The sequence below is a fragment of the Erinaceus europaeus genome, chromosome 8 (assembly GCF_950295315.1).
Source record: "Erinaceus europaeus chromosome 8, mEriEur2.1, whole genome shotgun sequence".
In the NCBI taxonomy this organism is placed as follows: Eukaryota; Metazoa; Chordata; class Mammalia; order Eulipotyphla; family Erinaceidae; genus Erinaceus; species Erinaceus europaeus.
The window spans coordinates 34,864,064-34,884,938 of record NC_080169.1 but is presented as its reverse complement, the minus strand read 5'-3'; the positions used below and the strand labels follow the sequence as shown (position 1 = coordinate 34,884,938).

The 20,875-nt window shown below is 36.4% G+C and overlaps 1 protein-coding gene across 7 annotated transcripts in view; it reads right to left on the bottom strand.

Moving 5' to 3' along the window:
• SNX13 (sorting nexin 13) overlaps positions 1-20,875 on the bottom strand; it is a 150,461-nt gene that overhangs the window by 47,520 nt on the left and 82,066 nt on the right. For all 7 annotated transcript variants that reach the window (XM_060196134.1, XM_007534484.2, XM_060196135.1 and 4 more), the window contains 6 exons: positions 14,620-14,758; positions 14,149-14,237; positions 8,675-8,774; positions 7,723-7,916; positions 2,553-2,657; positions 1,707-1,839 (listed from right to left, as the gene is read on the bottom strand). In XM_060196134.1, coding sequence (XP_060052117.1) covers positions 1,707-1,839; positions 2,553-2,657; positions 7,723-7,916; positions 8,675-8,774; positions 14,149-14,237; positions 14,620-14,758 — 760 coding nt within the window. The remainder of the gene's footprint in view (positions 1-1,706; positions 1,840-2,552; positions 2,658-7,722; positions 7,917-8,674; positions 8,775-14,148; positions 14,238-14,619; positions 14,759-20,875) is intronic.

Sequence of the window (20,875 nt, the reverse complement as noted above, 5' to 3'; positions counted from 1 at the left end):
CAAAGTAAAAAACCAAACATATATAAAAATATGACTATGTAAAGAAAATCATGGGCATTACTATTTGGAAAAATTGTAACATTGACATAAATCTCAACAGTGAAGAAGACAATAAACCTAACAAATAATTTTAAAAATATTTTATTTATTTTATTATTCATTTTTAACCTTTTTTATTTTTTAAAGTTTTTTTCTTTTTTAGTATTTATTTATTTAGTCCCCCTTGTTTTATTGTAGTTATTACTGTTGTTATTGATGTCATTGTTGATGGATAGGACAGAGAGAAATGGAGAGAGGAGGGGAAAACAGAGAGGGGGAGAGAAAGATAGACACCTGCTGACCTGCTTCACCGTCTGTGAAGCCACTCCCCTGTAGGTGGGGAGCAGGAGCTTGAACCAGGATCCTTATGCTGGTCCTTGCGCTTCGTACCATGTGCGCTTAACACACTGTGCTACCACCACCAGACTCCCTTATTATTCTTTTTTTTTTTTTTTTATGAAAGAGAGAGAGGGAGAGCAACTAAGACCGGAGCACTGAACCTGGGACTTCAGAGTCTCTGCATGCATGAAAGTCTTTCTGTCTCCCTAGTGCTCTAAGAGTTAATTTTATTAGTATTTCAGATCACACCTGTTTCATACTATTTTCAAATGGTTTCCATAAGAAGGAGTTTCTTTTTTTTAATTTTTAAAAAATTTTTAATTTTTTAAAAAAATTTTTATTTATACCATAGGATAAGAGGGGTTCAACTCCACAGACTTTCTTACATACAAAAATCTATAAAAGTTCAACATTTAGGATATACCATGTTAAAAAGGTAATGCACTATAAAATTGTATTTACATGTAATTCCAAACTATAAATGGCTTCAAGGCAAGGAATTACATAATAAGTAACATAATTATAAAACCAAATCCAGAAATTTAATATTATTTCAATTTTGTAAATAAGCCAGTAAGAACATTAGCTAATAGATCAATATTCAATATAAAAGTTATGAAAAACTCAAATTTCTAACTATATCTGATAATCTGTTATTTAAAAAGTAAAAACCCACTAGTCAGTGAAGAAGATAATAAGGAAAGACTAAAAGGATTCCATAAGAGATACTTCTATTTATTTATTTATTTATTTTGCCTCCAGGGTTATCACTGTGGCTCAGTGCCTGCACTATTAATCCACTGCTCCTGTCACCATTTTTCTATTTTACTAGATAGGACAGAGAGAAACTGAGAGGGTAGAGGAACATAGATAGATAGATAGATAGATAGATAGGTGATAGATAAATAGATAGACAGACAGACAGATAGATAGATAAGGATCTAGACACCTGTAAAACTGCTTCACCACTTGTGAAGTGTCACCACTTAGGTGGGGAGCCAGTGGCTCAAACCAGGAACCAGGATCCTTGCGAAGGCCCCTGCACTTAGTACTTTATGTGCTTGCCCTGGTTTGCCACCACCCAGTCCCCCATAAGAGATATTTTTATAACTGTGCTCACTAGAGGATCTATAGCAGTGCTATGAAAGGACCTTGTCGATAAAGTAAATGACCAGAATTAAAACACTCTTTTAAAAATAGTCAAGTTTGTCCATTTACTTTCACTTACATTACTTTCTTCCCTAGTTGAACATACTAGATACTTCATTAAGTCTCGGAACTAGAAATATAATTAAAGCATATACATTGTATAGTGTGTGTCATCTTACCTCCATCACCATCATCTGATCCTCTGAAACTAGGATCTTTTAACATATCCAGCTCAGCTAACATACGCACATAAAGTGCATTCTGTCTGAAGGATGGGTAAAATCTTTCATCCCGTAGCATCAATTCATACACCTATTTAAACAAATCAGATATTCAATTATTAATTATTAGTACAAATAATGGGCTTTAGATGTATACAAAAGCTAGACTGATGCACTGTGGTAATGAGTCCTAGACTCCATATTCACAGAAATAAGTTACACTGCCAAGTGTCCAACTACAACAAAAATTATATAATAGCCGGTTATATATGACTTCCTGGGACAGAAGAGTTCTCTAAGAAATAAGTAAATATAAAAGTTCAAGGTAAAGTTAAAATAAATTTGCTTCATTTCACAAAATTTCTGTTTTTTTAATCAAAGTAACTAAAATGACCTTTATAGCAGTTGAGAAATATTATTACCACAGTTCATTTTTCTTGTCACCACTCAACTTTCATAGTTCTATTTTTAGTAATATTAATTAAATAGTGATTTATATGTCCACAAATTAATAGGAGTGCACATAAACACCATTCCCACCACCAAAAGACTGTGTCTCATCCCATCCTGCCCCCAGCCTCCCTGCCCCATGAACCTGAACAATCACCCTCAACCTCAACCCAGGGTTTTTACTTTGGTGCCCTATTCCATATTCAGTCAAATCCTGCTTTGAGTTTCCCTTTCTGTTCTTTCTCAACTTCTGTTTATGAGTTTATTTCAATAAACTTTTTGAAAACTAATTTCATGCACACAAAAATAACTTTTACAAGAAATATACAATATGATAAATGTTGTATATAATACCTTTCTTTGAATGTCATCAAAAATTTCAGGGGTAGGATCTTCATGATTCAAAGTATCAGCTAATTTTGCTACCAAATAATCATCAACAGTAACTCTTGGAGATGCCTGTCAAACAGAAGAACAACAATGACGACTTTTGAATTTCTGAACAGAAGCCAACTCTTACTGGTAGGAGAAGTCTTCTTTCTTTCTTTCTTTCTTTCTTTCTTTCATTTCTTTCAGCTAGAGAGATACAGAAGACCAGAGGGAAAGATACCACAACACCAAAGCTTCCTCTAACATGACAAGGATTGGACTCCAACTAGGGTTGTGCATATGACAAAGCAGACTGTACATTCAACATGGAAACCCAAGTGGGGGTATGTTGTTGAGGTGGTCTGGTGTCGGGCTGCACCGCGGAGAAGAGAGCGGACGTCCAGAGCAAAGGGGTACACAGATCTTTATTATAGGATGGGGGGGAGGTTTGGTTCAGACCACGTGGAGCCAGCCAGCAATGGCCGACCACCAGGGAGCGAGACCTCAGAGAGGGAGAGCCAAGAGCCCAGAGAGAGCGAGGGGAGGGGTGAGGGGGCTTTTTATTGGGCGACAACCAGGGGTGACATGTAGGGCCAGGATTGGTTGAAAGGGGGCACTCTAGGATTTAGCGGGGCATAGAAAAACCTGGGGGCGGAGCCAGGATTGGTTGAAAGGGGGCACTCTAGGATTTAGCGGAGCATAGAAAAACCTGGGGGCGGAGCCAGGATTGGTTGAAAGGGGGCACTCTAGGATTTAGCGGAGCATAGAAAAACCTGGGGGCGGAGACTGCATCAGAATAAGTCCTCAGCAACAGGGGTAGGTGGTTGGATGTGCATGTGTGTGCATTTACAGTAAGAAGAGTGTACCATTTTTCTGTGTAGGAAAGTCTGATTTGGTGTGGTGTCCTAAGTACACATTAAAAAATGAACTAGTGTCTACTTAGACATAGATATCCTCACCTGCTTTCTATTATACTTACCTCAGTGACTCCAAGCTAACCTTATCAAAGTAAGGACTACAAAAGCTGAGTAAGGGCAAGAGACTGACATACTTTAACAATGACTCTTTAGTCACTATCAGGCCACCCCATTAGCTGGGGCCCTATTTGGGGAGTCCTGAGATTCCCAAAAAGACATGATGGGCCTAGGTCTCAAATAGATCCCTCTCTCCATTGTTACTGGTCATCTCTATCAGGAACAACACAACATACCCCTTTGTGGGCCCCCACAGGACGTTGCTCTCAACTTGGATCAACAATGGCAGAGAACGTTCCATCCTCCGAAGGGAGGTGGACAACATACTCTATGCTACACCTGAGGAAGATGGGTCCTGATAGTGGGGCAGCTTGGAATGTTCCTAGTCATGAACACAGAATGTGAGTTCAGATATATAGGGATGCAGAGGTCACATAGGCAACAAAGCTGAATATGGGCCCGGAATCAGATCAAATCAATGGGGTTTACAGTCGACAATATTTATACATCTTTCCCATATTTGGGAGCTACTCTCTTCCCTGATCCAGCTTTCTGGTCGTTTTTCCAGCCATGACATCATCTCCCCAGACAATAACTTAGATCCACTTGCATATGAGGTATCAGGCTCAGGAAAAAAAAAAACTTTGGAATATAACTAAAATAGGCCTACTATCTACAAAACAGAGACCACCCCTCCCCCCAACTCTTCATCTGCACTATTCCAGCTTTTAGGTTCATTAGTCAATAATTTTTTTTTGGCTCTATGTTAACTCCTTTTTTCATACACCAGGTTCCAGATGCTAGTATGATGCTAAACAGACTTTCCTGGACAGACAACCCCATCAATGTGTCCTGGAGCCCTGCTTCCCCAGAACCCCACCCACTAGGGAAAGAGAGAGACAGGGTGGGAGTATGGATCGACCTACCAATGCCCATGTTCAGCGAGGAAGCAACTATAGAAGCCAGACCTTCCACCTTCTGCACCCACAATGACCCTGGGTCTATACTCCCAGAAGGATAAAGAATATGAAAGCTATCAGGAGAGGAGATGGGATACGGAGTTCTGGTAGTGGAAATTATGTGGAGTTGTACCCCTCTTATCCTATGGTTTTTGTCAGTGTTTCCTTTTTATAAATAAAATTTTTTTTAAAAAGAAAAAGGATATATATATATATATATATATATATTACAGCATAGCCACTGAATGAAAGTAGTCCATAGTTCCACATGTGTATTTTCACTGTTTCCCCAGGCTGCTTTTCCATTCATTATGAAAGGCCAGAATTCCCCTACGGAACTTCCTATGAGATGATTAGCCTTGACCTTGGGCCAGCTCATAGCATGGCATGTACCCCACTTAGTAGTTTGTCTCTTAGTCCTGGACTATAATTTTCTAATTAATTTTTTCTGGCTTTGGTATTATCAGAATGATATGAGTCTCATGAGTTGAAAATATTTCTTCATTTTCTAGAAGAACTTGTGAAATTTGGTATGTATTATTTAATTTTTAATGTTTTCTAGACTTTACCATCTTGGGTTTTTCTTCATGATGTACATTTTTAGTAATTAATTGTTTTTAATACTTATAGCCCTTTAAATTTCTACAGGATTAGTGGTGATAACACATTATTCAAGATTTTGGTGACATGTCTTATCATTACTTGTCCAGACTAAGCAAAGGTTTGCCAATTAATGTACTTTTCAATGAACCAACTTTTGTTTTTTTTATTTTCTACTTCACAGATTTCCATTATGACATTTATTCTTCCCTTTCTATTGACCTTGGGTTTATTTTGCTTTCCTTTTTCTAGATTTTTAAGGTAGAAATGTAAATTGTTGCATTGAGATCTTCTAAGTTGATCTAAGCACTGTTATACTTCTAAGCTTTAGTTACATCTACAAACATGTGCTTTTATATTTATTATACTTTACAGTTTTCTTTTGAATTAGACATTATTTATAGATACACTGCTTAATTTTCAAATACTTATAGATTTCTCAGCATTTCTTTTGGTGTTGCTGATTTACTTCATATAATCAAGGAACATACTTCATGATCTTATTACTTTCAAATTAAGAGCTCCTTTATCATCTGGAATATGTTCTACACTGAACGTGTTCCATATGTGCATGATGGTAGTACGAATCCTATTATTTGGGTAATTATTCTCAATTTCAATAACAATTTATTGAGGAAATGCTGATTTATAAGATTTTTATCATCACAAGGGTACATTTTCAAATTTCCCTAAGATATGTATCAGTGTATTTCACCCTCATCCAAGCCATCACCCTTGTCTACCATAGGGATTTAGGTCTTCAATCTCCCCTTAGCAATCTTTCCTTTCCCATTCTGAGTCCCTGAATCTGCTGCGACAAACTATAGTCCAATGAGGATTCAGCCTATATTGTCCTTTGCTTTGTGTCTTAACACTCACATGTATGAGTGTGATCAGCTGGTATTTGTGTTCAGGAAGTATTTTATAAATATATGGGATCTAACTGAGTGAGAGTTTTCTCTTATATTTAGTTAATAGTCATCAAACTTCTATAAATTATTGAGTGGTATTTAAGTGTCCAACAATTTCTGTTGAATTGTCTATGCCTTCAGTTTCCATATCAAATTTTTGCATTATCACCAGAACTTCACTATTCCAGGTCAACTTTTGTCAAATGGAGGAAGTGAGGGAAATCATTACAGCACTGAAGTTTCTCCTGGTGCAGTGAGGATCAGCTCAAAATGGGTTACACCCAGTAAATAGGAAAAGGTATTTGCACATCACATACACAACAAGCAACTGATACCAAGTATGTGCAAAGAACTGGTACAGCTCAACAAAAGATAAAATATATAAGTGAACCTATAAAAATGTAGGCCAAAGAACTAAAATCAGTTTTCTAAAGAAGATATACATGGCCTACAGACATACGGAGAATCATTAAACAATTAAAAATGGAATTACTTTATGATTCAGTAGTAACAGTCTTAGGCATTTATCCAAAGGAGATGCAAACACTAATTTGAAGGGTTCATATGTATCCATCTATGTTCATAGCTGCATTATCCACAATAGCGAGTGAAAGCAGCTGAAATATCATTGACAGATGACTGGCTAAAGAAGTTATGAGATGCATACTCCATGAATACTATTCTGCAATCAAGAGATTACATTGTGCTTTTCAGGACAAAATGGATGGAATGGGAGGTGATTATGTTTGGTGAAATAAGTAAAGAAAGGACTACTGGATGGTTTCACTCATATGTGGAATATAGAAAATTAAGATATATAAACTTAAAAAGAACTAATATTTCTCTAAGACCTTGGGTGAACTAATGCTGTTTCTTCTTGGGAGTTGGTAACACAACTTTGGTGGTAGATGTGGTGCAGAATTAGGCCCCTCTTCTCTTATAAACTTGTAAGTTACTATTAAATCATTAAAAATAACATAAATAAGCAAAACAGAACTGGAATATCTATTTTAACATTGAAAAGTAAAATTTAAAGCAAGAATTAGGGCCAGAAATGTAGCTTACCTGTACAGTACACCTGCTTTGCCAAGTACACAACCCAGTTTTTATTTTTCATTTGTAAGTAGTAGTGGGTTAAAAAGACTATAAGATTACAGGGTATAGATAGTTTCACACCACCCAGCACCCACCACCAAAGTTCTGTGTCCCCACACCTCCATCTCCCAAAGATAGTCACCTTCATTCTTACAAAACCTTACAATTTGCTTCTGGCTTTTTCTAATTGTCATTCTCTACAAGAGAGAACCAGTGCATCTCTGGTACATGCAACACTAGGGATCTAACTCAGAAACTGATGGCTGAAAGCCCAATGCTTTATCCACTGCACTTCCTCTCTTTTTCAATTTTTATTTTTTCAATTTATTGTGAGTATGGATCTAAAATAGGTGAGACCTTCCTTCATTCTTGAGTTTGTCATTTAGTATATACTTGACCTTAGCCAAGTTAATTCAATTTTCTAAAAATCAGATTTTCTATCAGATCAATAAGGATACTAATACACATTAAGACTGTTATCAGCATTAAATGTCACAGTTTTTGTGAACTGTCTGTGCCTAAAATGAGTACTAAATATGTACAAGTGTTATAAAAAGTATGATACAATGAAAAAAGTAATTATTAAGTTTAAGTCAAAACAAAAAGTAATCTTTACCTTTTCTGATAAATACTGTTCATAAATTCCAACAGCAGCTGCTCTTAAAAGACCTTTGGTTTGATTGGTTTGATGTCTCCCATCTTTCTGACGACTTAATAGGACCTCCAGCTGCTGTTGGGCTGTAACTCTGTATCCTTCCACTGTCATCCAAAAGAAGAGATGTGCCTGACCTCCAGTTTGTTGCATATAATCTACCAAAAAAAAATTCCATTACAATACAGGTATTAATATCACACATACCAAGTAGGTTAAGAAAAATTAAAGTCTATAAGTACTTAAAATGTTGCCTTTAGAAAATGTTTAGCAAGTGCCTATGTAGCAAAACAATTGTGTAATTGTATTACAAGTTAAGCTGATGACCAATTATATGGGAAACACAAATAGAAGCACATTTAAAAAAAAAAACTGCTTTAGCAACATTTAGTTTCTGTTCTGAGCAAAGAGTACTGATCATGGTATATCCATAAATGTAAAAAAAAAAAGTTAGGCTTTTCCAACAAATCACACATTTATATTTGTGATCATAAAAACAAAGTGATCAAAACTCTGTTCATGTCTCTCAAATAAAAGTGATGTTGATATAAAATAAAATGGTATGTCTATTTACATTATGAAAATGGCATAAAAGTAAAATCCAACCCCCATTTACACACAAAAAAATAAAGGTATCAAGCATATATACTATATACTCCTGATAAAGTATTTTTACAGTTTCCTTTAATAGTAAAACTTCCTAGGATTCAATTTAAAAACCATTTAGCAAATGCACATTAAACTCACTATGAAATAAAACTAACTTCTACATCTCTGATTCCAAAGAAAAAAATCCAAAGAAAGTTATGGAGAAGTATATTTGTTATGCTTAATATTAAGAATTTAAATTAACTTCTATTTATGATGATTTAAAATTTCAAGGGTTATAGTATTTCTATAAAATGTATTAGCTTACCCATAAAAAACTGCAGTGCAACATTGTCTACAAGAATGCTGTCCAAGGGGATTGTGCAAAGTTTCCCAAAGTTTGCTGCCAGTTTCACAGTATTTATTTCCTATAAATGAAAAAATAATGGAGGTCACTACTTTATGATGAGAATATTTCACACAATTATAAATTAAGATAAAATTAAAACAAAATTTCCCCTGAAAATCATTCTTTTTCCAAAACTACAGATACAGCTCAGTGAATTTCCTAGGTTTCTTCAAGAGTTGCTTAGTAAGTAAACACACAAAAATAAATAAGTACAGAAGATGTTTTATTTTTTTTTGAAGACTATCTAAAAAGAAGCTGCACATACTTTTCAAGGTACTAAAGCAAGACAATAAATGGCATAATGAAAAAAAATGGAAGAGTTCAAAATTATAGAGTATCCACATGCCACATATCTGATGCATTACACAAATTATATCATCTGCAGTAATCCTGTTAGATGCACATAACCAATTCCACTTATTAGATAGGAGAGTTGAAGATGAGAAAGACTGCCTATAATCACAAAGCTGACTTGAATGAGTTGTGTTTCAAGGTTAGTTGCCCATTCTACTAAATCTTGAAATGTTTCTTTCAATTACTTTCACTATCATTTCTATATTCCCAAATCCATATTTTACAACTCTAATTTAAAAAGGAAATTTGGTAGCTTTTCTAAAAGTTAGGAGTGTTTCTTATCTAGGGGCAGATAATAAATTAGGCATAGGTGGTTCATAAAAGAGAAAGAAGATAATTTTAAAAGGGGAGGGAAGTTAAACACCCTCCTTAATTAGCATCACCATATAAGTATTGAATAACAGCTGACTTGACTTTAAATGCTTGACACAAAGCAGCCTGTGCCGGCACATGATTTTAAAAAATGCCTCTGTAGCTCAATAGTACCACTATATCAGATAAGAGGCTCTGAATATCAATCCTCGTATGCATCCCTGTGAATGGTATAGTCTCTTCGAAAAGACAACACTGCATGGCCTGAGCTATTAACAAAGTAGAGCCTGAGTTGGCAAGATACTTCAATTGGACAGAGTGCTTGCTTTATGAGTATGACCCAGGTTCCAGTCCAGCCCCCCCTTCACTGAGGGAAGACTCATGCTGTGGTGTCTTTCTTCTGTTCTTTTGTTGAATTCTTCTGTTAGGGGCATAATGCTTCACAGTATAGTTGCTGATACGTGTGTATAATTTCTCATCTTTCCATGACAGGTGTCTGCAGAATACTCTCATCACCAACTAAAGTTCTTTTCTACCATCATGCACCAGGATCCCAGCCCCCTCCGTTCCCTCCCTTCCAGTTCTCTCCTCCAGAGTCCTTAGTTTTGCTACAATACACACCACACCTTGTCTAAGCTTCATTTTTTGTTTGTATTTCCTGTCCTTGTTAAGTCCCCATTATTATCCATGAGATCATTGAGTATTTGTCATTCTCTTTCTGGCTTCTCTTAATGTGATTCTTTCAGGAGCCAGGTGACATGGCACCCAGTTGAGTACACACATTACCATGCAAAAAGACTCAGGTTCTAGCCCCTGCTCTCTACCTGCAGGGGGAACAATTCATGAGCTGAGCAATGAAGCAGTTCTGCAAGGGTTTATTTTTTCCTCGATCCCTCCCTTTCCTCTCAATTTATCCTTGTCCTATCAAATAAAATAGAAAGAAAACTAAAAAGGAATAAATCGCCACTAGGAGCAGTAAATACATAGTGCTAGCACCAAACCCCATTAATAATCCTGGTGGCTAAAATTTAAAAAAAAAAAAAAGAACAAATAAAACATGATTTCTTCAAGTTCCATCCAAGATAGGACAGAGATGACTTTATCATTTTTAACAGTTGAGTAGGATTGTTTTCCACAAGGGTGGGATCTATTTACATTCCCAACAGTTGTATAGGGGTTCCTTTTTTCCTTCAGATCTTCTGCAACAAACACCTCTTGCTTCTATCTTTCTAATGTATGACATTCTTGAAGATGTAATGGGCATCTCATTGTTATCTCTATTTTTATATTTGTGTTAGTGATTTTGAGCATATTTTCATATAAGTTGATCCTCTGGATCTCTTCTTTGCTGAAGAGTCTGTTCACCATGTCCTCTCCTCATTTTTAATCGGGTTGAGTTTTTGTTCATGAGTTTAGTGAGTTCTTAATATATTTTGATTATTAATTTTTTATCTGATGTAGTATGGTGTATAAAGATCTTTTCCTATTCTATATGATGTCTTTCTATTTTGATAATGGTTCCCTTTGCTGTGCAGAAGTTTTTTGGTTTGGTGTAGTCCCACTAGTTTGTTTTTGCTTTTTCTTTCTTCCCTTGAACTTGAGAAATTTCCAAAGCACAGATTATGACATGTTCTTACAATGTCTTCCTCTGTGTATTTGGTGGTCTCTGGTCTGATGACATCTCTAATCTACCTGGACTTAACTTTTGTGCATGTTGACATGTGGTGATACAGTTTCATTCCTCCCTGTGTTTCAACCCAATTTTCCCAGCAACATTTGTTGAAGAGATTCCTTTTTGCATTTAATGTTTTGGGTCTAGTATAATTTGAGGTCAGGAAATGTGATGACTCCATTCCTGTTCTTTTTTTCAAACTGCTTTGGCAATCCTAGGTATATTCTGGTCTTAATGTTGTAGTTATTGTTCTACTCCCTTAAGAAATGTGGGAGGATCTTGATAGAGATTGCCTTACATCTGTATATATCTCTAGGAAAGATGATCATTTTGATTGTTTTAGTTATTCTAAAGCATAAGTATGGTATCTCTTTCCATATCTTTGTATCTCTATTTACTTAAATAGTATTCAATTTTTAGTGCAAAAACCAAATGAAAGGAAGGGGATGGTTGGTCCTACATGTACAAGGACTTGGGTTAAAGTCCCCTGTCCCCACCTGCAGGGTAGAAACTTCACAAGTAATGTGTATGATTAACCAGGTGCAACACTTCCCTGAGCAGGTGACCTTACCAATGTGTCCTGGGACCCCATATCCCCAGAGCTCTACCCCACTAGGGAAAGATGGAAACTGGCTGGGGCTAGGAAGAGAACTGTCAATGCCCATGTGCAGCAGAGAAGCAATTACAGAAGCCGCCAGACCTTCTACCTTCTGCACTCCATAAAGATCTTTGGTCCATATTCCCAGAGGGATAAGAATAGGGAATCTTCCAATGGAGAGGAGGGGATATGGAACTCTGGTGATGTGAATTGTATGAATTGTACCCCTTATATTGTTGATCATTACTAAATCACTAATTAAAAAAAAAAAAGAAACTTCACAAGTGTTGAAACAGTGCTGTAAGTGTCTTTGTTTCTATCTGTACTGACCTCCTCCCCTGCCAACTTCTCTCTGTTCTATCAATTAGAAGGAAAAAATAAAAATAAAAATAAAAGGAAAATGACCGCCATAAGCAGTGGCTTTATAGGCACAGATCCTCCATCTATAACCCAGTTTGCAACAGATAAAATAAAATAGGACATAACACAGCATAACATAACAACATAGATAAAAGATGACAACTAAAAATCAAGATAATAAAGTTTATTTTCATCTTTATAACACAACTCATTCAAAGAACTACCTATACTTAATTCATCTCATTCCATATTATCCTTTGTTGACTCTAATTAGGATTTCACTGCACTACTCCAGGATATGCAATTGTAAGATTGCCAATAACCCTCCTCTGGCAAATCACAAAGGACAATTCTCAAAGTCTTTATTAGCAGCCTTTGACATACCTAGTATCACAGTTTTTCTCTGAACACTTTCTACTTTTCGCTACGAAGATAGTGTACTCCCAAATTTTTCTTCAATCTCATTTTTTTTTTTTTTTTTTTTTTTTTGCTAAATGTTCTGGTTTGTCTTAAACTTTAGTAATGAAGTGCCTGAAAACAAAGTACTGGGTATTTGTTTACTTACTCTCATTTAGCTATGCTCATCCAGCTACAGTACAGTAATTAAACATCTTGGTAAACCCAAAGATTCTAAAAATTTAGGTCCATCACTAAACTTGCCCTCTAACTTTAATGTGCTAATCTATTTAGTGTTGAACAGGAATTTCAAATTCAAACATCCAAAACTTAACTATTTCTCCAAAACATCCAGCTCCAATAGTTTTATCTACTTTTAGTGACAACACTATTCAGAGGCTTAGGCCAAAGAATTCAGGAGTTACCTAGTTGGTTTTTTTTTTTTTTTTCCTTTCTCTTCTCATATCTAACCAATCAGCAAATATTAGAAATACAGCTATTTTCACGACCTCTACAGACACAAACATCTTATAGTGAACGAGATAAAGTCTCATAAATGACTTCTCAGTTTTCATTTCTGCCCACTATTCTGCTACTATCTATTCATGACAAAAACCAAAATAATAATAATAATAATAATTTTAACTCAAAAGTTTAATGATATCACTCACCAGGGAAAATCTCTGATTACCATCACTATTAGAATTTTTAAAAATCGGGAGTTGGGCGGTAGCACAGTGGGTTAAGCGCAGGTGGCGCAAAGTGAAAGGACTAGCATAAGGATACTGGCTCGAACGCCCGGCTCCTCACCTGCAGGGGAGTCGCTTCACAGGCGCTGAAGCAGGTCTGCAGGTGTCTATCTTTCTCTCCCCCTCTGTCTTCCCCTCCTCTCTCCATTTCTTTCTGTCCTATCCAACGAGGACATCAATAACAACAATAATAACTACAACAATAAAACAACAGGGGCAACAAAAGGAAGTAAATAAATAAAAACCTAAAAAAATTTTTTTTAAAAATAATTTAAAAATCTTACTAGGGAAAGTAAAGATATATATATTCTCCTGAGGTTCTTCTTCATTCCATACTAGTCATACTGACATCAAATAATTCATGCAGCACTTTCCTGTCTCAAATTTTTATATATTCTCTCAACGCTGTCTCAAAGAGTCTTTTTAAAAAAGATGATTTTTCTCACAGGATTTGTTACTTTCTGTTACACAGATCTCTATGTTCAAATGTCACCAGGTCTCTCAACACTCATCTAAAATACTTCTAAACATTTTATATCACTCTACAGTGACTTTTTGCTTTATATATGTTAACTTTATTTAAATATTGATACTACAAATAAATTTACTTATTCTATTTTCTAACATCACAACTAAAATTAAGCTCCATGAAGAGCTTTTGTCTATTGAAAGCAGTGCCTGATGTGCAAAACTGAATAAATCTTGATGAATTCTGAATAAATAAATGGATGAATAAATCAAGAGAGGAAATAAATCTTTAATTACTTTAGCATCTTTCAGGCAGAGTTTTAATCTCTAACTTGACTTATACATTATACTATATTGTATAATTTTTTTGAAAGTTCTTTTATAAAATGCTATACTGGTTAATATCCTATATTTTTTTGTTAATTAGTATACATCTTAAATAATGCAGTCTGTGTAAACATTTATTCAAAATTATTCTACTTACTTTGCCTGACTGCAACCTCTGTATTCTTGAGTCACATACTTTTTTTACAAATAATAAGCTATTTATTTGATTTTTGATAGTGTTGATATCTAAAAACAAATAGATTTTAAGTTACAACATGGCAATATTATCCATGAAATACATTAAACATGTACTTACTGTAATTTCACACAACCAGTGAAGAGCAATTATTTAATAGAAGAAATGTGAAATTTATGTGAAACAATTTAATTAAAAATAAATCATGCCAATTATCTTCACTTTAGAGGTAACAGCAATAATCACAGTCCCAAATTAGAAAATTTCAATGCTTTATTATTAGTATATGTTAATATAATAAAAAAAGCATAGTTATAGTTATGTTAGGAAAACAACTAATAGCATAAAATGACAGCGAAGTAAGTAAATTAGAGTTTTATTGGAAGGTATCGTAATCATGAACAAATGGAAACATTATTTTATTTAAATTACCATCACCAGCTGTGTCCAGAGAGCGAAGATATTGTAATTCTTCTGCTGCTTTATCTCTGACTGCTTCTAGCTCTGCAATATTGTCACTTAATTTAATAATATTCATAAAAGCTTCATAGTTGCAATTAGAATCACGGATCTGAAAATAAAGGTTAAAGAAAAAAAAACATGTAGAGGCAGAATCACTTACTAAGGAGAAGACATAGTCTTGACTGTTGTGATGTGCCAAGCACAACTTCTCTGCCAGTGCTTGTAACAAAAGAAAATGAAAACCTCTGTACCTGGGACCCATACAAATGTAGTGAGTCACAGAATAAAATAAACTCAAATGACAACATGCTAAAAGGTCCAGGTGCATGCTCAGAATGTTTTGATACAAACAAGGAAGCCATGAAGTTGGAACCTAAATCAAAGACAGTGTAAAATAAAATGAAAGAAAAGCAGAGAACTAGAAGACAAGATCAATGGACTAAAGGCAAACCTGGTAAGGTATAGCAAATATTCCAAGTAACAGAGGATTTTAAACAGAGAAGTAGCATTTTCTAACCTAAATTTAACAGAATCTTTATGTTTTTGCCTTATCCTGGTACTTAATTTTTTTAAATATTTATTTACCCTTTTGTTGTCTTTGTTGTTTTATTGTTATAGTTATTATTGTTGTTGTTATTGATGTCATCATTGGACAGGACAGAGAGAAATGGAGAGAGGAGGAGAAGGCAGAAGGAAAGAGAAAGATAGACACCTGCAGACCTGCTTCACCACCTGTGAAGTGACTCCCCTGCAGGTGGGGAGCTGGGGGCTCGAACCGGTATCCTTACATTGGTCCTTGCACTTTGCGCCAAGTGCACTTAACCCGCTGCACTACCTCCCAACTCCCTCCTGCTACTTAATTTATAAAAACAGGAATGGGGGAGTTGGGCAGTAAGCAGCAGGTTAAGCTCATATGGCACAAACCGCACAGGCCAGTGTAAGGATACTGGTTCGAGGCCCTAGCTCCCCACCTGCAGGGAAGTTGCTTCACAAGTGAAGCAGGTCTGCAGGTGTCTATCTTTCTCTCCCCCTCTGTCTTCCCCTCCTCTCTCCATTTCTCTCTGTCCTATCCAACAGCAACGACCTCAGTAATAACTACAACAATAAAACAACAAGGGCAACAAAAGTGAATAAATAGGAGAAGGACTTCCGGAGGCGGAGCTACGAGCAGCAGATCGCTTTCTCTCCTCTCCTCTCCTCTCCTGGATCAACTAGGAATACCAAAGGAGACCACCCTGACCGAAACAAGACAGGACTAGAATGACCACAGAAACCCAGTAAATCACCCGTGAGTACAAACACGCGTGGCTGGTGACAGAAAGGAGAGAGGGGCCTAAGGAGAGATTAAGTGACTGCTAACTGTTCGACAGTTTGTCAGTGGAGACACCACCTCCAGTCTGCTCCACCAACAAGGGGACAGCTGAAGGGAGGAAAGGACTCCCCAGAGACTCACCAAGTACAACTCTGAGTCTCCATTGCTACTACCCTCAGAATCTGGAGCAGCAACAGGGAGGGACACCAGGGCACAGAGATCTAACCGGGAAACTCAGGAGAAGACCTATACCTCGGTGGCATAGCTGAAGGGCTGTACAAGTCTCTTTGCATAACCACTGGATTATCTCTGCCACACCCTGCTTTATCTCTTAGTCAGGAGTCATTGATTAAGCCAAGAAGCCTATTGATAGTTTAAAAGCCCTCAGGCTGCCATAGCCTACAGGGGAAAAAAAAAAAAAGGCTTTTATACCACTGAACTCCAACTCAGGGATTGAAAAAACTGTTAACTTATATAAAATGGTTAAAACAACAAGAAAAAATAATGGAGACTCGAACCAGGACAAGAGTCCAGCTAAAAGTCCTCCAGAGGGCGAAGCACAAAACAACGAGTTCAACATCCAAACATTAGCTAAGGAAATAATAACAGGAGTGAGTAAAGAATTTGAAAAAATTGTAATCAGAACTGCAGGAACAACAAATGAGAATATGGAAGAAAATTCTAATAATCTCATGGTTATTAGAGAGCTGAAAGCTGAAATTGCTGAGCTAAGAAGGCAACTAGCTGAACAAGCTAAAACAGTATCAGAGCAGGGCAACAAAATAGATGAACTCCAGAAAGCAGTAGAGGGCAGAGAGAATAGAATCAATGAGGCTGAAGACAGAATTAGCAAGATTGAGGATGAATTAGAGACAACTAAAAAAGAAGTAAGAGATCTCAAAAAGAGATTAAGAGATGCTGAAAACAATAACAGAGTCCTATGGGATGACTTCAAAAGAAACAATATACGCATTATTGGCTTACCAGAGGAAGAAAGAGAAGGGGTGGAAGAAAGCGTTCTCCAGGCCATAATAGCTGAAAATTTCTCTAGTCTAGACAACACCAAAGACATAAAGATTCAAGAAGCCCAGAGGGTCCCAAACAGAATTAACCCAGACCTAAAGACACCAAGACATGTCATACTTAGATTGGAAAGGTATAAGGATAAAGAAAGGATCCTCAAGGCTGCAAGAGAAAAACTAAGAGTCACCTACAAAGGAAAACCCATAAGATTAGCAGCAGACTTCTCCATACAAACACTACAGGCCAGAAGAGAATGGCAAGATATCTATCGAGTGCTCAATGAGAAAGGCTTTCAGCCAAGAATACTATATCCTGCTAGACTGTCATTCAGACTAGATGGAAGCATCAAAACCTTCTCAGACAAGCAACAGTTGAAGCAACCATCACCAAGCCTGCCTTGAAAGAAGTTCTGAAAGGTTTCCTATAAACAACCAGACCACCACAAATAGAACATATATCAAAACACTCTAAAACTCTACAAGAATGGCGTTAAAATATCTTCAATCTTTGATATCAATAAATGTGAATGGCCTGAATTCACCTATTAAAAGACACAGAGTAGGAAGATGGATCAGAAAACACAACCCAACAATATGTTGTCTACAGGAAACTCACCTAACGCAACAAGACAAACACAGACTTAAAGTGAAAGGATGGAAAACTATCATTGAAGCCAATGGCCCACAAAAAAGGGCAGGAACAGCTATTCTCATATCTGACATGATAGACTTTAAAATAGATAAGATTAAAAAAGATAGGAATGGACACTACTTAATGCTCAGAGGATCAGTCAATCAAGAGGACTTAACAATTATTAATATCTATGCACCCAATGAGAAGCCATCTAAATACATCAAACTTCCACTGAAAGAGCTACAGCAATATATTAACAGTAACACAATCATAGTAGGGGACTTCAACACCCCACTCTCTCAACTTGACAGATCATCCAGGAAGAAAATCAGTAAAGACATAAGGGAGCTAAATGAAGAGATAGATAAACTAGAACTATTGGACATTTTCAGAGTCATTCATCCCAAGAAACTGGAATACACATTTTACTCAAATCCACATGGATCATTCTCAAGGACAGACCATATGTTAGGCCACAAAGACAGCATCAGCCTATTCAAGAGCACTGAAATCATCCCAAGCATCTTCTCAGACCACAGTGGAATTAAACTAACACTTAACAATCAACAAAAGATTAGTAACAGTACCAAAATGTGGAAGCTCAACAGTACACTTCTTAACAACTTCTGGGTCAAAGAGGAAATCAAGGAAGAAATCAAAATGTTTCGAGAGTTCAATGAAAATGAAGGCACAAGCTATCAAAATATTTGGGACACAGCTAAAGCAGTCCTAAGAGGGAAGTTCAGAGCTATACAAGCACACATTAGGAAACAAGAAAAGGCACAAATAAACAGCCTGATTGCACATCTTAAAGACCTAGAAGAACAACAACAAAGGAACCCTAAAGCAACCAGAAGGACAGAAATTACTAAAGTTAGGGCAGAAATAAATAACATTGAGAATAGGAAAACCATACAAAAGATCAATGAAAGTAAATGTTGGTTCTTCGAAAGAGTAAACAAAATCGACAAACCTTTAGCCAGACTCACAAAAAAAAAAGGGAGAAGACCCAAATAAATCGGATAGTAAATGAAAGAGGAGATATCACAACAGACACTGCAGAAATTCAACATATCATGCGAGGCTTCTATGAACAACTATATGCCACCAAGCTAGAGAACCTGGAAGAAATGAATGATTTCCTAGATACCTACCAACTTCCAAAACTAAGTAAAGAGGAAGTGGATAACATGAACAGGCCCATCACAGCTAATGAAATTGAAACAGTTATCAAAAATCTTCCCAAAAATAAAAGTCCTGGACCAGATGGTTTTACAAATGAATTCTACAAAACTTTCAAAGAAGAACTAATACCTCTACTTTTAAAAGTCTTCCAGAAGATTGAAGACACTGGAATACTCCCTGCCAGCTTCTATGAAGCCAACATCACCCTGATACCAAAAGCAGACAGGGACACAACCCAAAAAGAAAACTACAGACCAATATCTCTGATGAACATAGATGCGAAAATATTGAACAAAATTCTAGCCAACCGGATACAGCAGTATATCAAAAAAATTGTTCATCATGACCAAGTGGGGTTTATCCCAGGCATGCAAGGTTGGTTTAATATACGTAAATCAATCAATGTGATCCACCACATCAACAAAAGCAAGACCAAAAACCACATGGTCATATCAATAGATGCAGAGAAAGCCTTTGACAAAATACAACATCCCTTTATGATCAAAACACTACTAAAAATAGGAATAGATGGAAAATTCCTGAAGATAGTGGAGTCTATATATAGCAAACCTACAGCCAACATCATACTCAATGGTGAAAAACTGGAAGCATTTCCCCTCAGATCAGGTACTAGACAAGGCTGCCCACTATCACCATTACTATTCAACATAGTGTTGGAAGTTCTTGCCATAGCAATCAGGCAGGAGCAAGGAATTAAAGGAATACAGATTGGAAGAGAAGAAGTCAAACTCTCCTTATTTGCAGATGACATGATAGTATACATGGAAAAACCTAAGGAATCTAGCAAGAAGCTTTTGGAAATCATCAGGCAATACAGTAATGTGTCAGGCTATAAAATTAACATTCAAAAGTCAGTGGCATTCCTCTATGCAAACACTAAGTTAGAAGAAATTGAAATCCAGAAATCAGTTCCTTTTTCTATAGCAACAAAAACAATAAAATATCTAGGAATAAACCTAACCAAAGAAGTGAAAGACTTGTATACTGAAAATTATGAGTCACTACTCAAAGAAATTGAAAAAGACACAAAGAAGTGGAAAGATATTCCATGCTCATGGGTTGGAAGAATTAACATCATCAAAATGAATATATTACCCAGAGCCATCTACAAATTTAATGCTATCCCCATCAAGATCCCAAGCACATTTTTTAGGAGAATAGAACAAATGCTACAAATGTTTATCTGGAACCAGAAAAGACCTAGAATTGCCAAAACAATCTTGAGAAAAAAGAACAGAACCGGAGGCATCACACTGCCAGATCTCAAACTATATTATAGGGCCATTGTCATCAAAACTGCTTGGTACTGGAACATGAACAGACACACTGACCAGTGGAATAGAATTGAGAGCCCAGAAATGAGGCCCCACACCTATGGACATCTAATCTTTGACAAAGGGGCCCAGACTATTATATGGGGGAAGCAGAGTCTCTTCAACAAATGGTGTTGGAAACAATGGGTTGAAACATGCAGAAGAATGAAGCTGAATCACTGTATTTCACCAAATACAAAAGTAAATTCCAAGTGGATCAAGGACTTGGATGTTAGACCAGAAACTATCAGATACTTAGAGGAAAATATTGGAAGAACTTTTTTCCGCATAAATTTTAAAGACATTTTCAATGAAACGAATCCAATTACAAGGAAGACTAAGGCAAGTATAAACCTATGGGACTACATCAAATTAAAAAGCTTCTTCACAGCAAAAGAAACCACTACCCAAATCAAGAGACCCCTCACAGAATGGGAGATCTTTACATGCCATACATCAGATAAGAGTTTAATAACCAACATATATAAAGAGCTTACCAGACTCAACAACAAGACAACAAATAACCCCATCCAAAAATGGGGGGAGGAATTGGACAGAATATTCACCACAGAAGAGATCCAAAAGGCCGAGAAACACATGAAAAAATGCTCCAAGTCTCTGATTGTCAGAGAAATGCAAGTCAAGACAACAATGAGATATCACTTCACTCCTGTGAGAATGTCACACATCAGAAAAGGTAACAGCAGCAAATGCTGGAGAGGGTGTGGGGTCAAAGGAA